Source organism: Bombyx mori, chromosome 7, assembly GCF_030269925.1.
Source record: "Bombyx mori chromosome 7, ASM3026992v2".
NCBI lineage: Eukaryota > Metazoa > Arthropoda > Insecta > Lepidoptera > Bombycidae > Bombyx > Bombyx mori.
The window spans coordinates 5,198,511-5,223,058 of record NC_085113.1 but is presented as its reverse complement, the minus strand read 5'-3'; the positions used below and the strand labels follow the sequence as shown (position 1 = coordinate 5,223,058).

General features: G+C 39.6%; 1 protein-coding gene across 4 annotated transcripts in view; it reads left to right on the top strand.

Annotated features, from left to right (window-relative positions):
- LOC101740250 (klarsicht protein) overlaps nucleotides 1-24,548 on the top strand; it is a 358,174-nt gene that overhangs the window by 115,367 nt on the left and 218,259 nt on the right. For all 4 annotated transcript variants that reach the window (XM_062669363.1, XM_062669362.1, XM_021351399.3 and 1 more), the window contains 8 exons: nucleotides 15,421-15,563; nucleotides 15,725-15,752; nucleotides 16,333-16,453; nucleotides 17,623-17,761; nucleotides 20,362-20,565; nucleotides 21,662-21,760; nucleotides 22,825-22,927; nucleotides 24,071-24,201. In XM_062669363.1, the coding sequence (XP_062525347.1) occupies nucleotides 15,543-15,563; nucleotides 15,725-15,752; nucleotides 16,333-16,453; nucleotides 17,623-17,761; nucleotides 20,362-20,565; nucleotides 21,662-21,760; nucleotides 22,825-22,927; nucleotides 24,071-24,201 (846 nt within the window). In that variant the 5' untranslated portion in view covers nucleotides 15,421-15,542. The remainder of the gene's footprint in view (nucleotides 1-15,420; nucleotides 15,564-15,724; nucleotides 15,753-16,332; nucleotides 16,454-17,622; nucleotides 17,762-20,361; nucleotides 20,566-21,661; nucleotides 21,761-22,824; nucleotides 22,928-24,070; nucleotides 24,202-24,548) is intronic.

Sequence of the window (24,548 nt, the reverse complement as noted above, 5' to 3'; positions counted from 1 at the left end):
GAGTACTAGTGAGTAGCGCATTAGGAGAACAATTCAGACTACATCTATTACTTATTCTACATTTATAAAAAAACAGATTAAAACTTACTCAGTTATTTTTGTGGTATTTTTAGGCACATGAAGCATAAGTCACACCTTATAACGAGTGTTTAAAGTCGCCTATGGACATCAGCAATGGCAAGGGCACTGTCAAGTCGCTACATTCGTCACTTTCAGCACCAACCGGGCACGAATTTATTGGCCTGCAGATGTGACTGACTATATATGTTTATATTTAAAAACTTTAAAAAATAAATCTAAGTTCATAATTATCATACTTTTTTTATCTTTTTGGATGCCAACCTCGGTTCGGATTCGGCGTAACTACCCGAGATTCCGTCGCCATTGATTTCAAAGGGTGTTCGATTTTGCATACTATACAACATTAAAATAAAATACTAAATTTCTTTATTTGGTATAGATGAACAGACGTACTGACAGTTCACCTTCAGACGTGAGGTCGCTATTTCGATTATATTGGAGTGAGGCCGTACCATCCTTCATTTCCAAAAAAATGTCCAAGAAATAAAAAATAAATGTTAGGGGTGGACAACCCTTATCACTTAAGGGTATGAAAAATAGATAGTAGCCGTTTCTCAGACCCACTGAACATGCATATAAAATTTCATAAAAATCGGTCAAACCGTTTAAGAGGAGTATGATAACTAATATTGTGACACGAGAATTTTATATATAAGATATTATGTTTAGATAATTAATAAATTGTTTGAGACACAAATGCATTACTAAAGGAAATTTAAATAGTAAGTAAGTAATTTTTCACAAAAGTAAAAAAATTTGAACACAGTTTTTTTTATTTTTTTATTTTGTTGGTTAGATGGGTGGACGAGCTCACAGCCCACCTGGTGTTAAGTGGTTACTGGAGCCCATAGACATCTACAACGTAAATGCGCCACCCACCTTGAGATATAAGTTCTAAGGTCTCAGTATAGTTACAACGGCTACCCCACCCTTCAAACCGAAACGCATTACTGCTTCACGGCAGAAATAGTCAGGGCGGTGGTACCTACCCGTGCGGGCTCACAATAGGTCCTACCACCAGTCCTGCCATCGATATATTACCACATCGATGACAGTTGCACACTTATCTTCCTATACATATTGATTTGTAGATTGTGGTTAAAAACGGTCAAATTAAACACCCTAAAGGGTGAGTACGCGCATTCAACACAGATTCTCAACTTTGTTTTAAAATCGATGAGTATGTACAAAAAGTTTAAAATCGCATTAGAGAGCGCCTTAAGTTTAAGCTCAGTTTAGATATTAGATAAATTAAATTAAAAACTACTTACTTACGTGAAATAATAATGGAACAATGCGTATAGAATTAATAACTATGTTCACACAAAACTTCCTTTAGAAAGTCAAAGTACACAGAAAAGGTTAGCACAATACCTCCAGGCGCATTATCTTGATGAAAATCTAAATTGATTCGCCATGTTTTATACTACATTAATAATGAGAATGAAAGTTGCGATAATTGTTTGTAATCTAGTTCATTACGGCATAATTAAAGTTTTTTGTTTTATTTAAAATAGGTATGCTAGTTGTACAGTACAGGTTTTATTTTTATTTTCTTTTAGTAGTCTCTGAACAACTTTATTTGAGTTGATGCTTTTCAGATCGTTAATTTCTGTCGATACAAGTAATAAGGGCTCAACGAAACACAAAATTTGACGAATTTTCGTTTGATTGATCCTTTCAAGGTCGTATACGTATTTTAACTTATTATTATTATTCTCCGTCGAATGCAGCGAGCACATCCACAGTGCGTCTCAAGTCATATTTTTTGCTATATGACATCCAGTTTGGGAATGAAATCCACCACCAGCCCGCGTTGTTTCCCCAGAGAATGGCGTGTGTCTATGGTACTAAAATAAGACGTATATTGACAAAAAATAAAAAAGTACCGCCCCTAAAACAACACTTGTACAAACCAGGTAGTCCCCTCAGAAGGCTCTCTTTATAATTACCGTGCTGTAGCCTCGGGATGCCAAGGAGCAGGATTCGTCACGTTTAAATTCAGTTAAGGCTTAAAATGGGAACGGAAGTTTTGGTATCACAAAATATCTATTAAAGACTAGCTGACCCGGCAGACTTCGTAGTGCTTCAATCGATAAATAAAATACCTAAACTTTTGTATAAAAAAACTTAAAACAAACAAAAGGAATCCGTCCGACGGGGGACACACCAAAGGAAAAACAAAATTGTTATTTTTATTTACCTGCGAGCATTTTCATATTTATTTACCTTTACCTATTTATTTACCTGGATTTTATTTATTCTCCACAAATAATTCAAGACCAAAATTAGCCAAATCGGTCCAGCCGTTCTCGAGTTTTAGCGAGACTAACGAACAGCAATTAATTTTTATATATAGATTAAGTGTTTTGTTTATTCCACTAAAACAACAATTTGTATTGAACAAAGGTATTATTAATGCTGTTTACATAAATAGATTATGTCACTTTAAAATACTGTCGTAATCCTCTCACTACGTTTAATAAAATTGCATTATTTTCATTTATTTTATAGTTTTTGCAAAATTTCACAAAATTCTTAAATAATATAATCGGTTTAAGCCGTTTCCAAAATTAAAACTTTTACAACCAAACACGAGAAATATCAAGTCAGTATTAACAATGAAAACAAAATATTGAAATGGCCCATTTGTTTTTTCCTGTGTCAATGGTACGTGAAGTAAACGAGAAAGTAGCTATTATAGTCCACTCCGATCCAAAGAACACGTGAACTCATTGTGTATCAAAATTCCTTTTCTTTCAAATCTATAGAAATATATTTACATGGACATCATGGCGTAACTGGCCCCACCTTTTTTTTAACGCTGGCAATCCATTTACGGACCGGGCTACGTCAGACTCCGGCGCCTCCAGAGAGGAATACGGATACGAGGAGGGCCAAGGTCCTCCACCTCCCCCAATTCCTCGCAGGAGACTACGCCTAAACTGGCCCCATCTGGCTTGAGACGTGAGGAGACTTTATTTATTGTATCGCCGCGGTTCATTGCAGAAACAATTCCTTGTTTTAGTACTGAAATTCTTTGTATTTTTTTTTTCTTACCTATGCTGATAGCCTTGAGAGGCTATATCAGCTTCTCCTTGACGTGTAGGTAAGCTCACGGGGCTCAAACCGGGTGTGTTGCTAACACTTGCCCTAGCCAGAGCAGTGCTTTGCAGGATCTACCACCGGATCGGAAACGCGACCCACTCAGAAGATCCGGCGAGAAACTCAAGTGGGCTTTTGAATCTCAATTACGCGTGTTAATACGACAACGCGAGTACATACGGCCGTATGTTTTTGTATCTATTGTCCTTTTCGAAGTTCATTCAAAGAGAACCAGTTCTTTGTAGCGACCGTAACGGATGTTTCGCTCTCGTTCGATTTCAAAAGGTAAACTTTATAACGCGCTTTCAATATCCTGACCTGTATCTAACTATGTAACGGAATATTTCAAGGTAATTTTCATAAACTCCAAAACGTACTGCCATACTGGATCATTGAAAAGTATTTTTTAAAAAGAATATGATTTGATTGTTCAAATTGATTTGTTTCGTGATTCGGAATATTATGCAAATGAATATTAGATTGGAAATTATTTGCAGCTATAGGGTAAGAGCGACAAGTGGGAACTGAGCTGCAATTTATTCATTAAACTGGGGACCCTGCATAGGAAAAGTTTACTCAGCAATTTTACGTACAAAACTAAGGTGTAACAGTTCCTTTCGATTGAAAATTTGCACACGTATCTAGGTCTGATTGCAATATGATAATTTTATTGCTTTAACCTAATTTTCTGTCCAAGAGCACCTTTTTAAGGAATAGTATTTTAATTTCACAGGTTAGACAATTGTTTTTTTTTTTTTTTTTTTTTTTTTTTTTTTTTTTTTTTTTTTTTTTTTTTTTTTTTTTTTTTTTTTTTTTTTTTTTTATTTGGGAAGACCCATTACGTTTAATGACTGCAAGTCTTAATATTCATATTTATCGACCCGAAATATCCTTACCGTTAATTATTTAAATTCATAAAGCGGAATAAAGAGAACAAGAGAAAGCATACTTTAAAAGCAAGCGGAATAAAAAAAATAGTTTGTATTTATTGTAAATTTCAATCAAAATGAGTTAATTTTGATTTTATATCGATTTCGTGGGTATGTGGGTAAAATTTTAAATTAACGCTCTTGATCAGTGGAGACTCATTTTACTAACTGCTCCTAGGAGATGCAAATGAATAAATAAGTAACGTAAGTTGGAAACCATTACCAAAGTCAACCAGAAATAGTCATTTATTCCCATACTGGGATTCCCTGCATTATGGGAACAAGATAAAGGGCAACGAAGATTGTTTCATCACACGTTGTTTGTAGTCGTCGTGGCCTAACGGATAAAACGTCCGGTGCATTCGTGTTGAAGCGATGCACCGGTGTTCGAATCCCGCAGGCGAGTACCAAATTTTCTAATGAAATACGTACTCAACAAATATTCACGATTGACTTCCACGGTGAAGGAATAACATCGTGTAATAAAAATGAAACCCGCAAAATTATAATTTGCGTAATTACTGGTGGTAGGACCTCTTGTGAGTCCGCGCGGGTGGGTACCACCACCCTGCCTATTTCTGCCGTGAAGCAGTAATGCGTTTCGGTTTGAAGGGTGGGGCAGCCGTTGTAACTATACTTGAGACCTTAGAACTTGTATCTCAAGGTGGGTGGCGCATTTACGTTGTGGATGTCTATGAGCTCCAGTAACCACTTAACACCAGGTGGGCTGTGAGCTCGTCCACCCATCTAAGCAAGCAAGCAATTGCCAGTGGGCTGTCAATTGTGAGGAACACTTATCAAAAATGCTTAAGAGACTGGTGGCGTTGTGTTCAATCTCGAACCTGTAACCTTTGACATGAGATTCACACATGATACCGATGAGCCACAAAATATTACAGCGGGATGATTATACTTACTTAAGTGTAGGTCTGCGAAGATGAGGCTTAGTGCTACCACCGCCTTTTCTATTCCGATAGATAATATTGCGGTGCTAAATTAGCTAAAGAGAATATTGTCTGACTTTTATTAATTTTCTTAAACGTTCGCATAAAAAAAGTATGTGCTGTCTCATAAGTTTCCAGCAATCTGTGAAGTCTGGTACAAAATGTAGCTAGCAGAAAGACGCCGGACTGCTAAGGACGTATGCTATGCGCCCCGGCTTAAGGACAGGATAGCTATTTCTGTCGATATCCCTCTAACTTTGACTATTAGAGTCAATGCGGCACTAGAATCGGCGACTACAAGGGTATTTAGACTATGGATATAGGCAAATATTTTCGAGTGTATACCTCTTATTCGTTGTGTGATGTTAAACGTAGTTAGTATTCGTAGACGACATGACTTTCATTCGTGTAACTTTGCAAAAACTACATCGTATTATCTGACACATACATCGGCTCGTTGGAAAGTAACACCACACTTAAATATGATCAGATAGACGTCGTTTGGTCTATTCTAAAAGCGGAAGCAGGAACCTGACTCAAGAATAACATTACTCGCGGTAGAAAAATCAAATCGATATAAAAAAAATGTTTTTATTTTTATTGCTTAGGTGGGTGGAAGAGCTCATAGCCCACCTGGTGTTAAGTGGTTACTGGAGCCCATAGACATCTACAACGTAAATGCGCCACCCACCTTGAGATATAAGTTCTAAGGCCTCAAGTTTAGTTACAACGGCTACCCCACCCTTCAAACCGAAACGCATTACTGCTTCACGGCGGAAATAGGCGGGGTGGTGGTACCCACCCGTGCAGAATACCGGTTACCAAGGAATAGCCATATAACTACGATAGAAGGTGAGGTTGTCGTTAGGTTAAAAGTTGTTAATGTGGAATTCGAAGCTTAACTATCGCGGCTCGATACACGTCGTAAGCGGACAATTCGGCAGGGAAAGCAAGGCGGTGAATTTCTTTCTACGTACGAATATTTCGTTTCTCAAGCGCGAGACCCGGGATCGATTGCCGTCGCAAATGATAGTACCAATATCAATACTAATCATAATAAACTAGGAAATTATTTTTTTGAAACTGGTATTCTGATACAATGGTATCAACGAATTAACAACGCTTCCTCTCTTGCTTTTGACCCGCATGCTTATTGTTTATGAAATCATTTCTTATATTGTAATAAAAATGGCAAAATTTGTTTTTGCGGCATTTCTAAGGAGATTACGAACCACCTGAAAGCGAGTGACTCCTATAGTTCGTGGTCGTCAGCATTGCCAAGGGCATAGCCAAGCTGCTAATTACCGCTCATTACTCTCGGCTAGTCTCGTTTGAAGAAGGAGATGTCATAGTGCTCTGGAAACACCGTGGAGGGTAGTTCATTCCAGAGCTAAATAGTTCGTTAGAAAAAGATCTCTGAAAACGCATTGTCGATGAATGTAGCGGTTCTAGATAGTATCGATAAGCTCTGAATGAAGATGGAGGAATCATTTCGGACAATTCCTCATAACATAGAACAACTAGCAATGTATTGAAATATGGTATTCAGTATACCATTCCTATTTCAAATTTGAAGATAATTTCATGGTTATTTTCAATTTTAATTATCATTTTTTTTATCTAACTTTTTTATTTTTTATTGCTTAGATGTGTGGACGAGCCCACAGCCCACCTGGTGTTAAGTGGTTACTGAGGCCATATACATCTACAACATAAATGCTTTAAACTTTGAGAAGGCGGGACGACACGAAAACTCTCATGTCGTAGCTGCCGGAATTACATACCCGGTCCTGCGGACTGAATGGTAAACATTCGACGTCGCCCTAAACGCGTTATATCGGATCCTCCGGGTCCATTAACGGTGTTTTTAGGTACCTCAAGCACCAGTCATCGTTCTCGCCAAACCTGTCGCTTGCTCGACCCGTAAATTAACCCACAGACACAGCCCACTGAGTTTCTCGCCGGAACTTCTCAGTGGGTCGCGTTTCCGATCCGGTGGTAGATTTTGCAAAGCACCGCTCTTGCTAGGGCCAATGTTAGCAATACTCCCGGTTTGAGCCCCCCTTTTTTTTTCGGGGGGAAATCCTCATGACTACCTCCGCCTGGGGAAAGGCGGAGGAGCGTGCCGGACTCCTACCGCCTAAAACCACCCCGGTGTCTCCCCACACGTGCGCACAGGGCCGCGCGAATCGAAATTCTTCCGCAACCCCACACTAGTGCTGGCCCGGTCTGTCCAGGCCTCGTCTCCTGCACGGGGTAGTGAGGTGTTCAGCTACCCCGTGCATTGCCTCAGAGGCACGCGCCGACACCCGCACCCGCCTCCGTCTCGGGTCCATCGAATAGGGGCCGGAGATTTCCCAAGTCCCTCGCCCGTGGACCCATTTATGGGGGGCGGAAAAAGGCGAGCGTGTGTTGCGCCGTGTCCTCCCCGCAGCCGGTTTGAGCCCCTCAGCTAACCTACACGCTAGGGTAAAGCTGAAATAGCTTCTCAAAGCTATCAGCATGGATGAAAAAAAAAGAAGTAAAAGCAAAAGCACACATAGTTACAGTAATAAAAGTACAACATAGCAAAGAGGGGATAGTATGACTATCAATCTAGTTTATATAAAGTAAAAATCTTGTAGATCCACATCGTGTTCCTCGTTTCATCTTGCAACTCACTTGATTTTGATTGATGAGCCAACTTGCTAACAAAATCAACTTGTTTACTTTCATGCTCGTACGTTACGGAGTTTCGTATAATTATACTATTTGTTCGGAAGTTGATTATTTTTAAATTAGAAATTAATTTACGGTGTAATCATTGCTTAGTGAAAGTTTTGTTATTTATTCGCACGGCAGGAAGCGGGAAAAGTTGCTAAAATCGTGATAAGAACTTACAATTAATTAATCCAAACAATTTTTCTAATAGAACATGTCCAGGATACGATTGATTGAAGATAAGTTAAATAAAAGATATGAAGATAAATAACTAATTATTGAAATTACTAAATAAAAATACGTCTTTTGGGTTTCGCAGCCGCAGGAGAAATGCTTAAGGATTATAAATAAATCCAATCAGTATGTTTGTATGTCACGAAGAGCTTTTACTAGGTATCGGCAGAGAATGTTTAAACTATTGTCCATCTGTACCAAAATTATTTCGAAGCACAAAATGAAACAAATAGTCAAGTTCACACAGAAATATGTAGTAGTTAGTGTGTCCTTAGACAGTTATTATTATAGTATTGTAATATCGGGTATCCAGTAATATCCTATGAATATCCAATAATTATAATTAAGACCACCATTAAACTATCATACTATTTTATTTTACTGTTCTAAAGTTTTAAATAATTTACAGAATTTACTTAAGTCAGTAGGCAGTGTGATCTACGAATCACAATAAAAGAAATACTCAATATTAAGTGATTTGAATACTAGTGATTTGAAAGCTAATATAGTAAATAAATGATTAAAACTGTTTTCACAGTTTTCTTGGTCACGGAAGACGGACGATAATAGAATTTTTAGTTACTAAACGGAGATCTTAGAAGTTATATCTCAAAGTTGGTTATCATTTACGCTGTAGATGTCTGTGGGCTCCAGTAACCACTTAATACCAGATTGACTGTGTGAGCTCGTCCACCCATCTCACCAATAAAAAAAAATCTTAATTATATCTACGACTCGCAAAAATTGAGTCGAAATTTCATAAATGCTAAGCGGTGCATCAATTAAAATTGTTAGCTGTCCGTTTTAAACACGTTCAAGGTTTAGTGATAGTGAATCATCTAAGCTTGTTTTTGTGCTAAGTTTGATGATCTTTCTACAACTGTCAGTTTTATTTTTGCCAACCCAACTTCGGCGTGAGTGGAAGGCGAGCTTACGGGGCTCAGCCGGAGAGCGGTTGGTAACATCTGCCCTAGCAAGAGCAGTGCTTCGATTAATCTATCACCGGATCGGAATTGCAACCCACTGAGAAGATCTGACAAGAAACTCAGCGGGGGGTTAAGTTGCACGCCAAACTGTTCGTCGCATTTGACCAGAACGCTGACCGTTACTTGGATTGTCCAAAAATACAGAGAATGGATCGGGAGGATCCGAAATGACATGTTTACGGTGACGGCAGTTGTGTGTTACTCCGTCGCCTGCGTTTGATAAACTGTTAGTAATGTATGTAGTACAATGTTTCACCAATGTAGATAACGGCCGGTTTTTTTGGCTTAAGGAATTTAGATAAGCTCACTGTGTGTTTAATGTTAATCGGTGCTTAAAGACATAAAAGCTAACGCCCACCTCAATCTCAGTCAAAACGTTTACTTCGAAAAATCAGACGAGTACTAATCACTTTTTTTTCTACCTAACCTGGTAAACTAGGGCCATCATAACCAGGCGAGTAGGTGAGCTCACGGGGTTCTAACCACCATTTTAACATTCGTTCCGCAGGATCAGGTATGACCCAATCACCAAATTCGACGTTAGTTAGTAAAATATTCAAAATTTGATGAATAACGCCTTATTCGTGGTCACGAAAATCTAATGTATTGGAAACGTCACAAATAGTATATCAAAAATAGTAGATGTCTTATTGTATAAAAATAGGAGGTTAAGTAGTGTTAATTATAGTACAATAATATGAATAATTTACTGATACTTCTAGTACTTCTAGTAGAACTAGAACTATTGTGATTCCAGTTTAGTTATGATGGCAGTTTACGGTATCCACTTGAGATTAGATGGACCAGAATTTATTCTGTGTATATTCAGCTATGAGAAGTACTTAAATGTTTAAATTTTCATTAGTCAGTACTTTTCTTTAGTTAAATTAAAAATTTAAAATTTTCATTAGTTAGTACTTTTCAAAAGTGCTCAGTAAAGGTCACGACCCTCACAACTGAGGAATATGACGCACGGAGGAGGAGGAGGAGTACTTTTCTTACAAATCTAATCTTACTAATGACCCTTGAAAAATTTCGAAAACCTCTATTAAATAATTTGGTGTTTAAAAGTTAATAGAAATGAAATTTATAAATAATATCATTAAATATAATTCGACGAATAACAACAACGAACGACGAACCAACTGAAATCGGTTACTGATTAGGTAAAAAGGCAAATTTTGATTTAAATACGCGCTGCTTTTCTCTCGTCGTGGAAGTAATTCGCGAAGGCAAATTATGTATCGGCATAATTTTAGCATTTAAATGCTGCTCTAGTACCAAACTACGGCATGATCTCGCGAGTACGGCGACTGCGTTATCTCATAGGTACATCTGTAAAATGACTTGTTCACGATATTTCGAACACAAATGTTTGAATTACGGGAAGAAGTTCTCTGGGTCAATTTGAACCTTGAGAACGTGTTCTCAAAGTAAAACCTTTAGAAAGTGAAAATATTTATCGGCCTTTTGTTTGGTGTGGATTTTCTTTTAGTGCAGTTTCTATGTTAAAGAAAGTTCTTCGACTTGACATTGTTTTTAGACATACTATGAAATCGAAATTGCTAATTTTGCTTTCAATAAAAACTGCTTTATATTTAATTTTATTGAAATAATGGGCGACACTCCTCTGAACTACTCTAGTATTAAGTGGAAACCAGATTCCATAGACATCACAACGTGAATTATGGAGCCTCATATGTCAAGCAAATGAGGTCTAAGTCTTAATTGAAATATAGGATAGACGGACCGCCTCCCAGTGCTAGTACATACTACCAGTAATAACAAATGTATATTTGACTTTTATAACACGATGATATTCAAACATGGTGGAAGTCAATCGTGAACAGTTGCATCGCTCGATATCGGTAGACTGGTACAGCCTTTCTTTACGTTGAGGCGCGACGACTTCTTGCTTAACGTACTAGTGTTAAAGCACAATGGAATCCCACACCGGGTGCCACAATTATGTCAATGTCTATCAACCCGGTGCCGAAAATGCCGCAGTGACACAAAGTTGGATCTAATAACCGTAAATAGCATATAACTCCATTGTATAGTGACCTATTTAATTATTTAACCCATTAGAACAAACTCTTTAATGAGGAGCTGGGCACGTGTACGAAATGAAAGCAAAATTCTGTAGGGTCGTTTCTTTGAAAAGAGATCTAAATTTAGATTCTTGTAGGATATCCTAACAAGTCCTCTTAAATCTGATATATTTTGTCAATGTTAGCAATGTTAAGCAATGAGTAAACTAATCTCTCTCAGAAAGATTGAAATTGATGAATACGAAATTGGCAGCCCTGAAGTCGTTTTCATTTCGTTTTAAACGTATGTAATTTACCGTAAATGCCCTATTGGAATCATACCGCACATCGCATAATGGCCCTTCACTGTCGCTACAACACGATTTGTCGTGTAAATCTGTAAATTGGTGTGAAACTGTACAAATTGCGGCTTTCTCGGGCTGTCGACAAAGCGCCCGCGAAAACAATTTATTTTTGTTTAAGGGAAAGCGTCTTATATTTCTTGTTTTGAAAAATTACTCACACATGTAACGTACATATTGTTTTCTAGGTATATCTAAATTGTATGTGAACAGAACTCCTTTTCTTGTGACAATTTTCTTGTACAGGTAAATTCTGTTAACTGGCTTAACATTGCAATGTTTTTTTATATCCTGTTTAAAAAAATAGAGAATTGAGTGAAGAATTTTATTCTACCTAGAAAGGTAGAATAAAAAATATAAATATAAACGCTTTTACGTTAAGCAAGATATTTTAGGGAAATCTGCGATTCACGCAAATATGTGATGCAACTTTAATTGGATAATTTTGTACTTTTTTTATGATTGAAAGTTTACTGGTGGCCCGAAGGCCTTTCCAGTTTCACCAGGACAGGTGGGCGAGCAAAGGCTCAGCCAAGAGGGGTGGGATTTGCTAACAACTGCCCGAGCGCCTCCGAAGGAGACCTAACAACTCAAGAGCAATTGTTTCGCGAATGAATCTACTACCGGATCGGAATCGCGACCCGCTGAGAAGATCCGGCGAGAAACTCAGCGGGCTGATGCATGGGTTAGGTTGCACGTCGACCTCTTTGTCGAGTTCGACGAGTACGGTTACCGGGGTCCCTAAGCCTGCCCCTAGTATTAGAGCTGAAGGCATCTAATGCAAAGGTTATTGGATCTGATGGATCCGTAAGGACGTGTCTAGGGCGTCGACGGTGACTAGCTCCTGCATGATCAGGATTCGGGGAGTAGTCAGCGGCGGCAACGATAAGGCGATTATCATGACGCATAGCCTTATCGAAGTATCGTTCCGACGCTGACTTCATGTATTTCCGAATTGATTCGAGGCCCAGGTCGTCGTGTAGGTCAACGTTCCTCACGAACCACGGAGCCCCGACAGCTAACCTGCAAAAGCGGGATTGTAGGGATTGGAGGGTGTCTATGTGTGTGCGGGCCGCGTGAGCGAACACCACACTCGCGTAAGTCATGACGGGCCTTATGCAAGTTTTGTAAAGTGTCACCTTGTTCCGAAGGGACATTTTACTCCGCTTACAGATCATGGGGTAGAGTCTACCGAGAATAAACGCGGCACGGTCACGGACTGATTTTATATGCGGGCGGAATGTCATCGATGCATCCAGGGTAACGCCCAGGTACTTGACCTTCCTGGCCCAGGGTATGGGTTGTCTAAAGAGAGTAATCGGGGGTGTGAGATTCCTCCTCCTAATCCGGGAGGAAATCCGTGTGGAGCTTCCCCTCTGAAATAGCACCGTAGTACTTTTCGCTGGGTTGATGTCTATGCGCCATTTTCGGAACCACTGTCCTAGGGCTAGGGCTGCGCTCTGAAGCTTCTTCGCGATTAGGGACTTATTTCTACTAGAATAGTAAACAGTCGTGTCGTCGGCGAATAAAGCTAAATGGGTCGGCGGCGACCGGGGAATATCGTTGACGAATAAGCTAAATAGGAGGGGTGAGAGGACAGAGCCTTGCGGGACTCCAGCTGTGAGAGGTCGTGGGGAGGAGCGGGTTCCCTCGACTCGATATCGAAAAGAGCGGTTCGACAAGAAGTCCCGTATGATGAGCACGAGACTATCCGGCACGCCCATGTTGAATAGTTTGAAAATCAAACCATTGTGCCAGACTTTGTCGAACGCTTTTGCGACGTCGAAGAAGAGAGCTCCCGTGTATAACGGTTTTGGTCGATTAAGCCCCACAAGAATGTGCTCCGTGAGGCGGTGCACCTGTTGAACGCATGAGTGATTTGTACGGAATCCGAATTGTTCATCGATAAGAATGCCCTTGGATGAGACGAAGTCTCTGAGGCGTTTGTAGAGCAGACGCTCATACAGTTTGCCTAGAGACATGAGGAGGCTAATCGGGCGGTAGCTCGTCGGATCATTTTTTGGTTTACCGGGCTTATGTATGCCGATAACGTCCGCTTCTTTCCACACCGCGGGAAAGATACAGTTCGCCATAGCGGCATTGAAAATAGATGCCAACATCACGATGAGTTGGACGGGTAGAAGTTTAATAACGCGGTTGGATATACCGTCGGAACCGGGAGCCTTGCGAGGACGTAGGTCTTTGATCAAGTCTTTAACTTCCATCGGGGTGACGGGTGGTAACGCATCAGAGGGTGGCAAGGAGGCTCTGCGTTCTACCTCACTGTCTACTAATTCTACATGAACAGGGTCCACGGATTGAGTGCTGGGCGTGCACTGGGTTTGCAATGTATCGGCCAGCAGCTCTGCTTTTTCGTCATCATCGAACGCCGCGAGTCGGCCTGAGGGGCCTACGAGGGGGGGCATAGTTACTACCGTATCCGATTTGAGAGTACGAGCTAAGCGGTAGTAAGATCTTTGGGAGGGCGCGAGTCCTTCTAAGAAATCAGACCATCTGGCATCTCGGACTTCGGCGATGCGAGACTTTACGTCGCGTTGTAGGGCACGCATTCGAATACGATTTTCCGCGGTAGGATACCTGTCGTAGGCGCGTATCGAGGCGTTCTTAGCTCTAAGAAGTTCCCTAATATCGTCGGACAATTTGAAGCGGTGAAGGAAGTCCTCCGCTACAACTTGTTTCGATGACCTATCTAATGTCGAGGTGATGTGTGACGTTAAGATGTCTATGGCTTCAGCGGTATCCTGAGGAGACGGGATAGAGTCCGGGTTAAACGGGAGCGATGGTGGATCAGATTCAGCCAGGCTGATGCCCAGCGTGTGCCAATCCACCACAGTCCTCGTGACGGGAACGGAATCGGGAGCGCGACCGAGCTTCATAACGACGGGACGGTGGTCTGAATCTAACTCTGAAACTACTTCGATCGAGTGTAAGCGCAGAGTTACGTTTTTTAATAACGCTATGTCGAGTATATCCGGGCGATGCGCGATATTTAGCGGGTAGTGAGTCGGGGTTAGCGGAGCGACGATATCAAAGGCGAGATCATCGACTAACGCGTCAAGCCGCCTGCCATTCGGGGTTGTGGTGTGTGAGTTCCACCTGATGTGTTTACAATTTAGGTCGCCCGCCAGAATGACAGAGCTCCCCATACCGAGCAGCGCCTCGATATCACTGCTTAGAACGATCTTATCCGGTGGAAGATAAACGGACGCGATAACGATCGGCGCGTGTCCCGTCAGTAAGATTCGGCACACTGATGCTTCGATATTAGCGAGCGCGGGAGGATCGAGCGGGACGCAATGCAGGGCTCTTCTATAGTAAATGACGGTACCACCACCACGGGCAGAGAGCCTGTCGTTCCTGACCATGTTATAGTTCGCGATTTTAGGGTCACAATTTTGTACTAAATCCGCCAGGGAATGTATACGGATATTATCCATATGAACTTTCCATCTCATACGGATTATGTAAATGGATATTAATCGGAGATTGTATATTAAAAGCGCAACAAGGCGCCCCGAGCTCGTTAGGCATCGTGAGACCCAAATTGCTTAGTGTAGTTAGCTCATAATTTCATGTCACATATTTAAGATAATCGATGTGAGGTTACATGTAGATCTTCCATCAAAAGAGTATCTGTTGATTCGCTCCGATATTGTGCATAATAAGTCACCAGATGATGACCGAGCTTTGTTCGAATTTTTTTTTTGATAGCGCCATCTTGTTGTCTTTAAAGAAGTTAGTTGCTCTCAATTAAGAAAAAATGTATTAATATTCGCCAATAGATGTCGGGAAGAGTCATAAAGTTGATTATCGATAAAGTTGATTATTGAAAACACGAATAAAAAAATATTTTCTAAAAATAAATCGTAGCTTGATCGATTTATCGCCCCCGAAATTCCCTGTATACTAAATTTTATGAAAATCGTTGGACCCTTTTCCGAGATTCAGATTATATAAGTATATACAACAATTGCTCATTTAAAGGTATAAGATTCGACTCAAGCTAAACTACCTTTTCTTTTTTCTAGGCTTGTCCTGCGATCACCCAGCACAAGAGTACCAAGAGACGCGGACAAGAAAATGTGACCACCGACCAAACAACCAAAACGAAATGCAAGCTATATATTCATGAGTCTTGGCACAAGATTACATGATTGCAGCCTATTTATATGTACTTATAATATAAAACAAATCTAGTCGCATTAGCACTATTTAAAAAAAGCATTTTAGAGTTTACGATAAAAGGAATAAGATCGAAGTACAAACAGATGAGATGTACAAAATCTGGGGGCGCTAATGTTGATTTAATTAATAAATTGATTTGATTAGCAGTTCCCGGAAACCAACAAAATGTCTGCAAGTAAGTATTCAGCAATTTTTAAGTAAAGTATAATATTTTTTATAAACTATAACTATGCTGAGTCCTTAGAAATTATATCTCAAGGTGGGTGGCGCATTTACGTTGTAGATGTCTATGGGCTCCAGTAACCACTTAACACCAGGTGGGCTATGAGCTCGTCCACCCATCTAAGCAATAAAAAAAAAGAAAAAAAAAGAAAAAAAAAACTGACATAGATCTCTCTCTATGGAGTTGGCCCTCTTTGCTCAGAGGAATATCAGTATCGATGCTTTTAGGGGCACTTGTGTTCTCAAGGGACATAGTTACTGCGGAGTGTACCTAGCTATATTTTGTTTTTTGGAAGCGAGTCGATGCCAAACTGCCTTTACTGTGCCAGTGATCTCTTACTCCACCGACCTACAGGTACTACTGAGCCTAAAGCTTTGTAGTCTAGGCCTGGGAAAGAGCGGTACACCCACTGAAATTCTGACTTAGGGATCGATAAGCTTAACTAGAAGTCGCGTTATTTCCCGCGTCTGCTTGCACTTCACAATAATGGTTAAAATATTATTGATAATGTGTTTTGTTGGTCATGTTCCAGGTTTTGAACACACCGCTATGAAGAGCAGTTTCTCGCTGTCGTCACTGAGGAGCGCGCCCGCGCCGCCCGGCGGACCCTGCGAACAACTCGAGCGGCCTTACCATAGCCTCACTAAGAAGAGGTACTTTAGTCACATTCCATTTTTGTACTACTTATTGTAGGACCTCTTGTGATTCCGCGCGGGTAGGTACCACCACCCTGCCTATTTCTGCGGTGAAGCAGTAATGCGTTTCGGTTTGAAGGGTGGGGCAGCCGTTGTAACTATATTGAGACCTTAGAACCTATATCTCAAGGTGGGTGACGCATTTACGTCGTAGATGTCTATGGGCTCCAGTAAACATTTAACACCAGGTGGGCTGTGAGCTCATCCACTCATCTATACAATAAATAAATAAAAACTTTATTTATAGAGTTAAAATTGCTTCTTTCAATCAAATTTTAACATCATGGAAAATTAATAGATTTTTAAACCACAATGATGGTTCGGATGGAATGGAATGGATGGATGGAATAAAACATCAATTTTTAGTTTTGGGCTTTAATGTCCTTTGCTCCACAAAATGCGTGATTACTTCGCGGCACACACATGAATAGTAGTGCTATCCACCGGTGGGATCAGCACATAAGATTTGAAACTAGGTCGTTGAAGATTAGGGAGTTTCAGTTGCTACGAATGGATGAAGGGAGTCCTAAAAAAGGCGTAGAAGGGTCTGGTTGTACCTTCTATTTAATAACTACATAAGTTTTAACATTAAAATAAAAAATCAACAAAACAAATGAAAATGAAGAAGTAGTCATTGAAAGAACTATATTCTAAAGTTAATCCAGTTTTTTTTAATTGCCGTATAGGCAGACGAGCATACGGCCCACCTGATGGTGAGTGGTTACCGTCGCTTATGGACGTTAGCAATGCCAGGGGCAGAGCCAAGCCGCTGCCTACCGCTTAATACTCTCCACAAGCCTCGTTTGAAGAAGGACATGTCATAGCGCTCAGGACACACCGTGTTTTTTTTTATTTATTGCTTAAATGGGTGGACGAGCTCACAGCCCACCTGGTGTTAAGTGGTTACTGGAACCCATAGACATCTACAACGTAAATGCGCCACCCACCTCGAGATATAAGTTGTAAGGTCTCAGTATAGTTACAAGGGCTACCCCACCTTTCGAACCGAAAGGCATTACTGCTTCACGGCGTAAATAGGCGGGATGGTGGTACCTACCCGTGCGGACTCCAAAGAGGTCCTACCACCAGTGATTACGCAAATTATAATTGTGTTGTAATGATTGCAGGAAGGAGCCGTGTAGAGAAGCCTGGCGCCGGAGTTGGGGCTCGACAGCGAGTGGCGGCAGCGCCGGCGACGATCTATGGCCGCTACTGCAACGACACTACGACTACATCATGGATAACCAGATCATCGACAGTTGCAAGGTAATAACCCAATTTCTCACTAGTGTTGATGTCTATGGGATTGGTTAGTCCGCTGATCACGCGATTCCGATCCGGTGGTAGATGCATTATCGAAGCAGCTGCTCTTGAGCTGTTGTGTCTGCCCTGGGGGCGTTGGAGCAGCTGCTAGCAAATCCCACCCCTCCTAATTGATCCGCGCTCGCCAGCCTGTCCTAGTGAAACTGGAAAGAACATAGGGCTGCCAGTAATCCTTAATTCCGAAAAAAAAACATAAATTGAATACCTTCACTAAACTGGCTAAGCTAAACTAGCCAAGACTAGTTCATAAAATGTCACTGGAAATAAATTATTGAAGATTAGTTTCACCGACGACGAGGCGGGAATTATCAAGAAATGGAAAACAAATATTTGTTAAATGTTAAAATTAATATCAAGAGTCTTCATAATAGCTTCAAGGCAACTTCTCCCGCTATATTATAGAATTGACAATTTGTACTCTTATAAGAAAAAAAGGTCTGTAGTTAAATTTTCTATTCCTTTCAACATCTTCGGTTTGACGTTCATGTTCATAGTTTCGACATGGTATCACCGATTTGGATAAAGTTTTTTAATAACTACACCCTGGTTACCTAATTCGAACTATAGGACTTTAGAGACATAGAAATGTAAGCATACTAGCTGTACCTGTCCGCTTCGCTGAGCATTATAAATTAACATTATTATTTCTCACCCCCACAAAGATTCTCATCATTAACACCCCCGCAAATGGTCTAGGGAGTCCTACACTCATATAAATATTAGCCTATCCATTAAGTAAACGTATTTTCTACATGGATACCAAGTTTCAAATCAATCGGATGCATGGTTCAGTAGTTATAACGGAACATCCGTAAAAACCACTGTAGATTTATATATTAGTACTAGCTGACCCGGCAAACGTTGTGTTGCCTTAAATAAGATTTCTAGGGAAATTCTACTGTAGAAAAAAACCTCATTTAACCACATAATACCTCATTGTAAACAAAAAAAAAACCAAGAAATTAAAATAAAAAATAAATGTTTGGGGTGGACAACTCTTTTCACTTAGGGGTATGAAAAATAGATAGTAGCCGATTCTCAGACCTACTGAACATACTATTGATACACAAATAAAACCAAAAAAACATGGCTGAAAAATGTATAGTATTGTATAGCTCTCAAATATATTAAGTGTATAATCTATGATGTATAGTGAGTAAGTAAGACAGGAGACCGGCTTCGTCCTTATCCCTACTACGTGATGTTTGCTGGATGAGTGGTGATATCTGGCGGGGATAACTGATCGATTGATAGTTGATCAGTAGTCGACCGGCGAGGGCGGGAGATCAAATACAATAAAAAAAAAAAAACATAATTAAAGGAACTTGAAATTATAAACTCTGAATAAGAATTTATCGTACTACAATTATAATATTTGATTACCATCTTGCAACCTTATTATATACCTATATATCTGTGCATAGAATAAAAAAAAGATGTGTGGTGTCGTGGGACACCGGATAGGAACGAAGTTCCCAATTATAAAAATATTAATTTAAAGTTCTATTCGAGGTATGAAGAAAGAGAGAGAGAGAGACAGACAGACAGACAGAGAAACATGCGACGCCGCACAGCTTACAATAGCTTACTATAGCAAAAAGTGTCGTGACAACTTTTCGTAAGAATTTATAACAAAAAGTGTCGTGACAACTTTTCGTAAGAATTTTTTCCGTCTAGCCCCCTTTCACAACGCGCGATAAGGAACTTCGTTCCAAAAGTGTCGTGACAACTTTTCGTAAGAATTTATAGCAAAAAGTGTCGTGACAACTTTTCGTAAGAATTTTTTCCGTCTAGCCCCCTATCACAACACGCGATAAAGAACTTCGTTCCAAAATATTAATCGGGTTGGAAAAATAGGGGTTGATCGTATAAGAGTGAAAATTGAGAGTAATATGATTTTTTATTATTTTAAGTCCTGACAAAACAACATAAAAAACTTGCCAAAAAAGTTTATAATTAACAAATAAAAAATAGGAGTTGATCATAGAGGGATGAAAGATGAAGAGTAACATCAGATTTTTTATTTTAATTCATGACAAAATAAAAATAAAAATGAAAATCATGCCAAAAAAATTAAAGTTTATAATAAAAAAATAAAAAATTGGGGTTGATCGTAGAGGGGTGAAAATTTCAGAGTAATATTATTTTTTTATTTTACGTCATGACAAAATAAAAACAAAATTCTCGCAAAAAATTTTAAAGTTTTTAATTAGCAAATAAAAAATAAGGGTTGATCGTAGAGAGGTGAAAATTTAGGGTTGTATGTATTTTTGTATGTTGTATCATAAAAAAATAAAAACAAAAAATTTTGTCTAAAAAATAACAAATAAAATTTAGGGGTGGACTACCCCTAACATTTAGGGGAATGAAAAATAGATGATGGCCGATTCTCATAGATACCGGATAAGCACAAAAAATTTCATCAAAATCGGTCAAGCCGTTTCGGAGGAGTATGGCAACGAAAACTGTGACACGAGAATTTTATATATTAGATAGATTTAATGTGTCGCGGACATATTTTGCACGAACGTTTTACTTCGCAGGAAGCAAACGGCGAATTACTATCACATAATCCGTCAGCTTTGCTGTCTGGTCCGTGTCTACTGAACCCAACATCGGGGTTCAACAGACAGTGGTCGCTGAATCAGCTCGTATCCGAATTCGACGAGCTCTGCCAGTGGCTGACACACGTGCAGGAAGAAATATATTCTAGTCCCGAGAATTTGTCCAATTGGAAGCTTAGAGCGGTAAGTTAATTTTAAAATTGAATATGCAATTTCGAAAAGGGCACATGTCGCATATTTTGTTAAATACCTTTTTTCATATACATGTAGTTTTGAGGCTTACCTACACCCATGTTATAATAATTCTAGTAATTTTCAATTGCTAATTAACACTAAAATATATCTCAAAAGTTCATATTTTAAATTTTACACTGTTTTAGAAAATAAACAGTTTTTTTCATTTCCTGAAAATTTTACATTTTCAGAGATGTGCCCTTTTCGAAATTGCATATTCAATTGGAAAGTGGGGAAACCAGAACTGATTTTAAGCAAAGCTGGGTGACAAAAGCGCTTATTTTTGTTGACTAATATGTGAATGTAGTTGGTATGTGATTGTGTTTCTCTCATGTTGAGTGCCGTGAGCTTACATACCCGTCCGCACGTAGTTTGAATAGCCTCTTATGTTATGAAAGACTAAGAGTAAGGAAAAAAGAATATGTGCAAGTTGCATGTGTATGCTCGTGTTTCCTGACTGCACTTTTTAATTTCAAAGAAATAATTGATTGAATGATGGAATTTATATATTAATACATTAATACGTGAAGCAAAATTTTGTTCCCATTTTAAGGAAAATTGCGCCGTCGGCTGATTCAAAATTTTACTACACTTATAGAGAATAGAGAAGGAACGTAGAATGTTAATATTTTATTAAATTATGCATTTAAAAAGGCAAAGGCTTCGCGGATTTTGTCAGCATTATAATACATCGGACTTTTTTATTTTTTATTTATTGCTTAGATGGGTGGATGAGCTCACAGCCCACCTGGTGTTAAGTGGTTACTGGAGCCCATAGACATCCACTACGTAAATGCGCCACCCACCTTGAGATATAAGTTCTAAGGTCTCAGTATAGTTACAACGGCTGCCCCACCCTTCAAACCGAAACGCATTACTGCTTCACGGCAGAAATAGGCAGGGCGGTGGTACCCACGCGCGCGGACTCACAAGAGGTCCTACCCCAGTAAAAAATGCTTCGCGGATATTGTCAGTATTATATATCTGGTGCTTGATTTGTATCATGTTTTGAATTTTGATACCGATTAAACGTGACTTTATGCAGAATCGTATGGCAGAATTGGTGGCGGTCGAGCCGCGGCGTGCGAAGTTCGTTGAACAAGCGAATGCTATACTGGAGAGGATACCTGAAGCCAACGGAGAGGTAATTAAAATTAGTGTTAATCTGAATAATGCTTACTGCCTAACAATCTTAAAGCTCAATTTCTCGTGCAGGCTATTGACTGAATTTTACCCGCAACTGTACGTGTCTAACTACGCATGGATGTTATGGAATGTTTCAATTTAATTTTCACTAACGTCTAATTGTTTCAGCGTCACGAGACTTGCCAATATTCCTATATAAAATACTTTTATATGTAATTGAGCTGGTCTGTTTCGGCTCTTAACTATATACAGTTCAGCCCTCTTGGCTCCAAAAAACAAGGCTCGAAGTTCTTAAAAGCCAATAACTCTCGTCTCAGCCTGTTTGACATCTGTCAGAATTTTATCGGAATTAATGGAACGATAGAGAGGAATATTTGGTTAATAGAGAAACAAATGAAAAACTTTTTAACTTTATTACCTTCGGAGATAATGATGGTTCTTCTTATGACCCATTATATCGTTTTTCAGACCCCGTTAATAGTGCTTTGGCATAATGAATTGCTTTAAAGGGACTTGATTCTAAAGCCGGATAATACGGTATCTATACTTAATATTATCAAGCTGAAGAGTTTGTTTGTTTGAACGCGCTAATCTCAGGAACTACTAGTCCAATTTCAAAAATTCTTTCATTGTTAGATAGCCCATTTATCGAGGAAGGCTATAGGCTATATAACATCACGCTAAGACCAATACAAGCGGAGTACCAATAAATAATACTTCAAAATCGGCTTTTTTCTTTTTGAGAGCTTCCGCTGCGTGCGCTGCAGAAACGGTTAAAGTTTCGCTAAAATAATGTATGACAGAATTGTTCCCCTTTAAAAGATCTAAAGAAAAGTTCGCGACAGCATACGTATTTTATGGTTGGCTCACTATAACGATTTTTATGCTAATCAAATTTGTTCTAAAATAAAGCATTATTTGTGAACTATTCCACGCGGACAAAGTCGCGGGCAAAAGCTAGTAATAAATAAATCCAGAAACACACTGTTGATTAGCGCAGTGGTTTCAAGTAGTGGAGATGAAGTCTTATACTGGTTCCTTCACAACACGTGTTTTGTTCAGGTGACCTGGCGTATTGAGCACTTGAGGATCAAGTGGGAAGCCCTTCGTCTGCTGCTCAGTCCGGAACAACCGCATCTTGACGGCGAGAATCCTGATACAGTTGGTAGGTGTAATCAATCATAATCCTAGTTATTATTGTTTAATAATTTTACTGGTGGTAGGACCTGTTGTGAGTCCGCACGGGTATGTACCACCACCCTGCCCATTTCTGCCATGAAGCAGTAATGAGATTCGGTTTGAAGGGTGGGGTAGCCGTTGTAATTATACTGAGACCATATAACTTTTATCTCAAGGTGGGTGGCGCATTTACATTGTAGATGTCTATGGGCTCCAGTAACCACTTCACACCAGGTGGGCTGTAAGCACGTCACCAATGTAAGAAATAAAAAAAAACAAAGGCGGCCTATTAGTGGTACCGCGGCTTAGGAGTCTTCACGAGTAGATACTACTACCCTGCCATTTTCTGCCCTTAAGAAGTAATGCATTTCGGCTTCAAAACCTTTGACTTGGAACTCGTGTCTCGAGATGAGTGACGGCATGTACTTTGTTAATGTCTATGGGCACCGGTCACCACTTAACACCAGATGGGCCGACAGCTCGTGCAACCATCTTAACAATAAATAAAAATACAAATGTGTTTGTTTCTTTGTTTTTTTTTCACGCAGCAAAGGATCAACGGACCGACATCATTTATTGCAAAAAGAAAGCCGGTGATATGGGAGCACGTAGGTTATTTTTTATCATTGAAAAATGTGTATTTCAATGTTTTAAAATTTTAGCTAATTTTAGCTGGTGAAACCGCGCTGCTAACGTAGCGATATATGTAGGTAAATCTATCTAATTAAATAAGTGAATACTAAACTACTACAGAACTACAAAAAATTTAAGATGCTCAAGTTATTAAGAGTTCTTAACTAAAGTTTAAAAAATCAAGATGTAAAAGACTAGCGCCATTTAAAATTTGAAGTTAATTTGCTGATAGCGCCATCTATCTAAAACTACGTAAACCACTACGTGTCACTTATGTTACTCTGTATAAATGTTGTGTTGTTGTCAGTAGATGGCACTGCAACAAGAATTAGTAAAATGTGTAAGTTCTCTACCCGCTATATGTATGTATATGAAATCATGCAGACGAACAAAACTAAGAAAAACAATAATTGAGCTTGTAATCACAGTCTTGTAGGTGCTACTTTTAAACGTGGCCACCCTAAAAGAGCTGAGCTGAATACAACTTTTTCTGCAGACACCGCCCACGAGCTACGTTGCCTTCGTAGATGGTTGCACAGCATGGAAGGCCGCCTTCCACCACCCTCGCTTGCTGCAGCCCGCTCAGCCTCCCATCACGAGCTACTCAGGAAATTGAGAGAGCACCAGGTATGAAATACATTTGTAGAAATTGTTATTGAAATTAAGGCTTAGTCACAAGTGGACGGGTGGTTTTAGTCGTGGGGTTGTGGAGACAATAGTGCTCAAAAAGCGGAGACGGAAATCCGGAAATATTTCCGGACCTTAAATTTGAAATTCGAAATTCGCGTTGCCCATGAATAGCATGTTTGGCTATAAAAGTCTAAACTATTACTAAAATCACTGGCTTTCACACACCCTTATGTAGACCGGTATGTTCTACCCTTGATAATGGCGCGTCGGTCATCGAACCCGTCGCTTGCGACGAAGGGCTCTACGTGTAAATTAACCCATAGACACAGCCCGCTGAGTTTCTC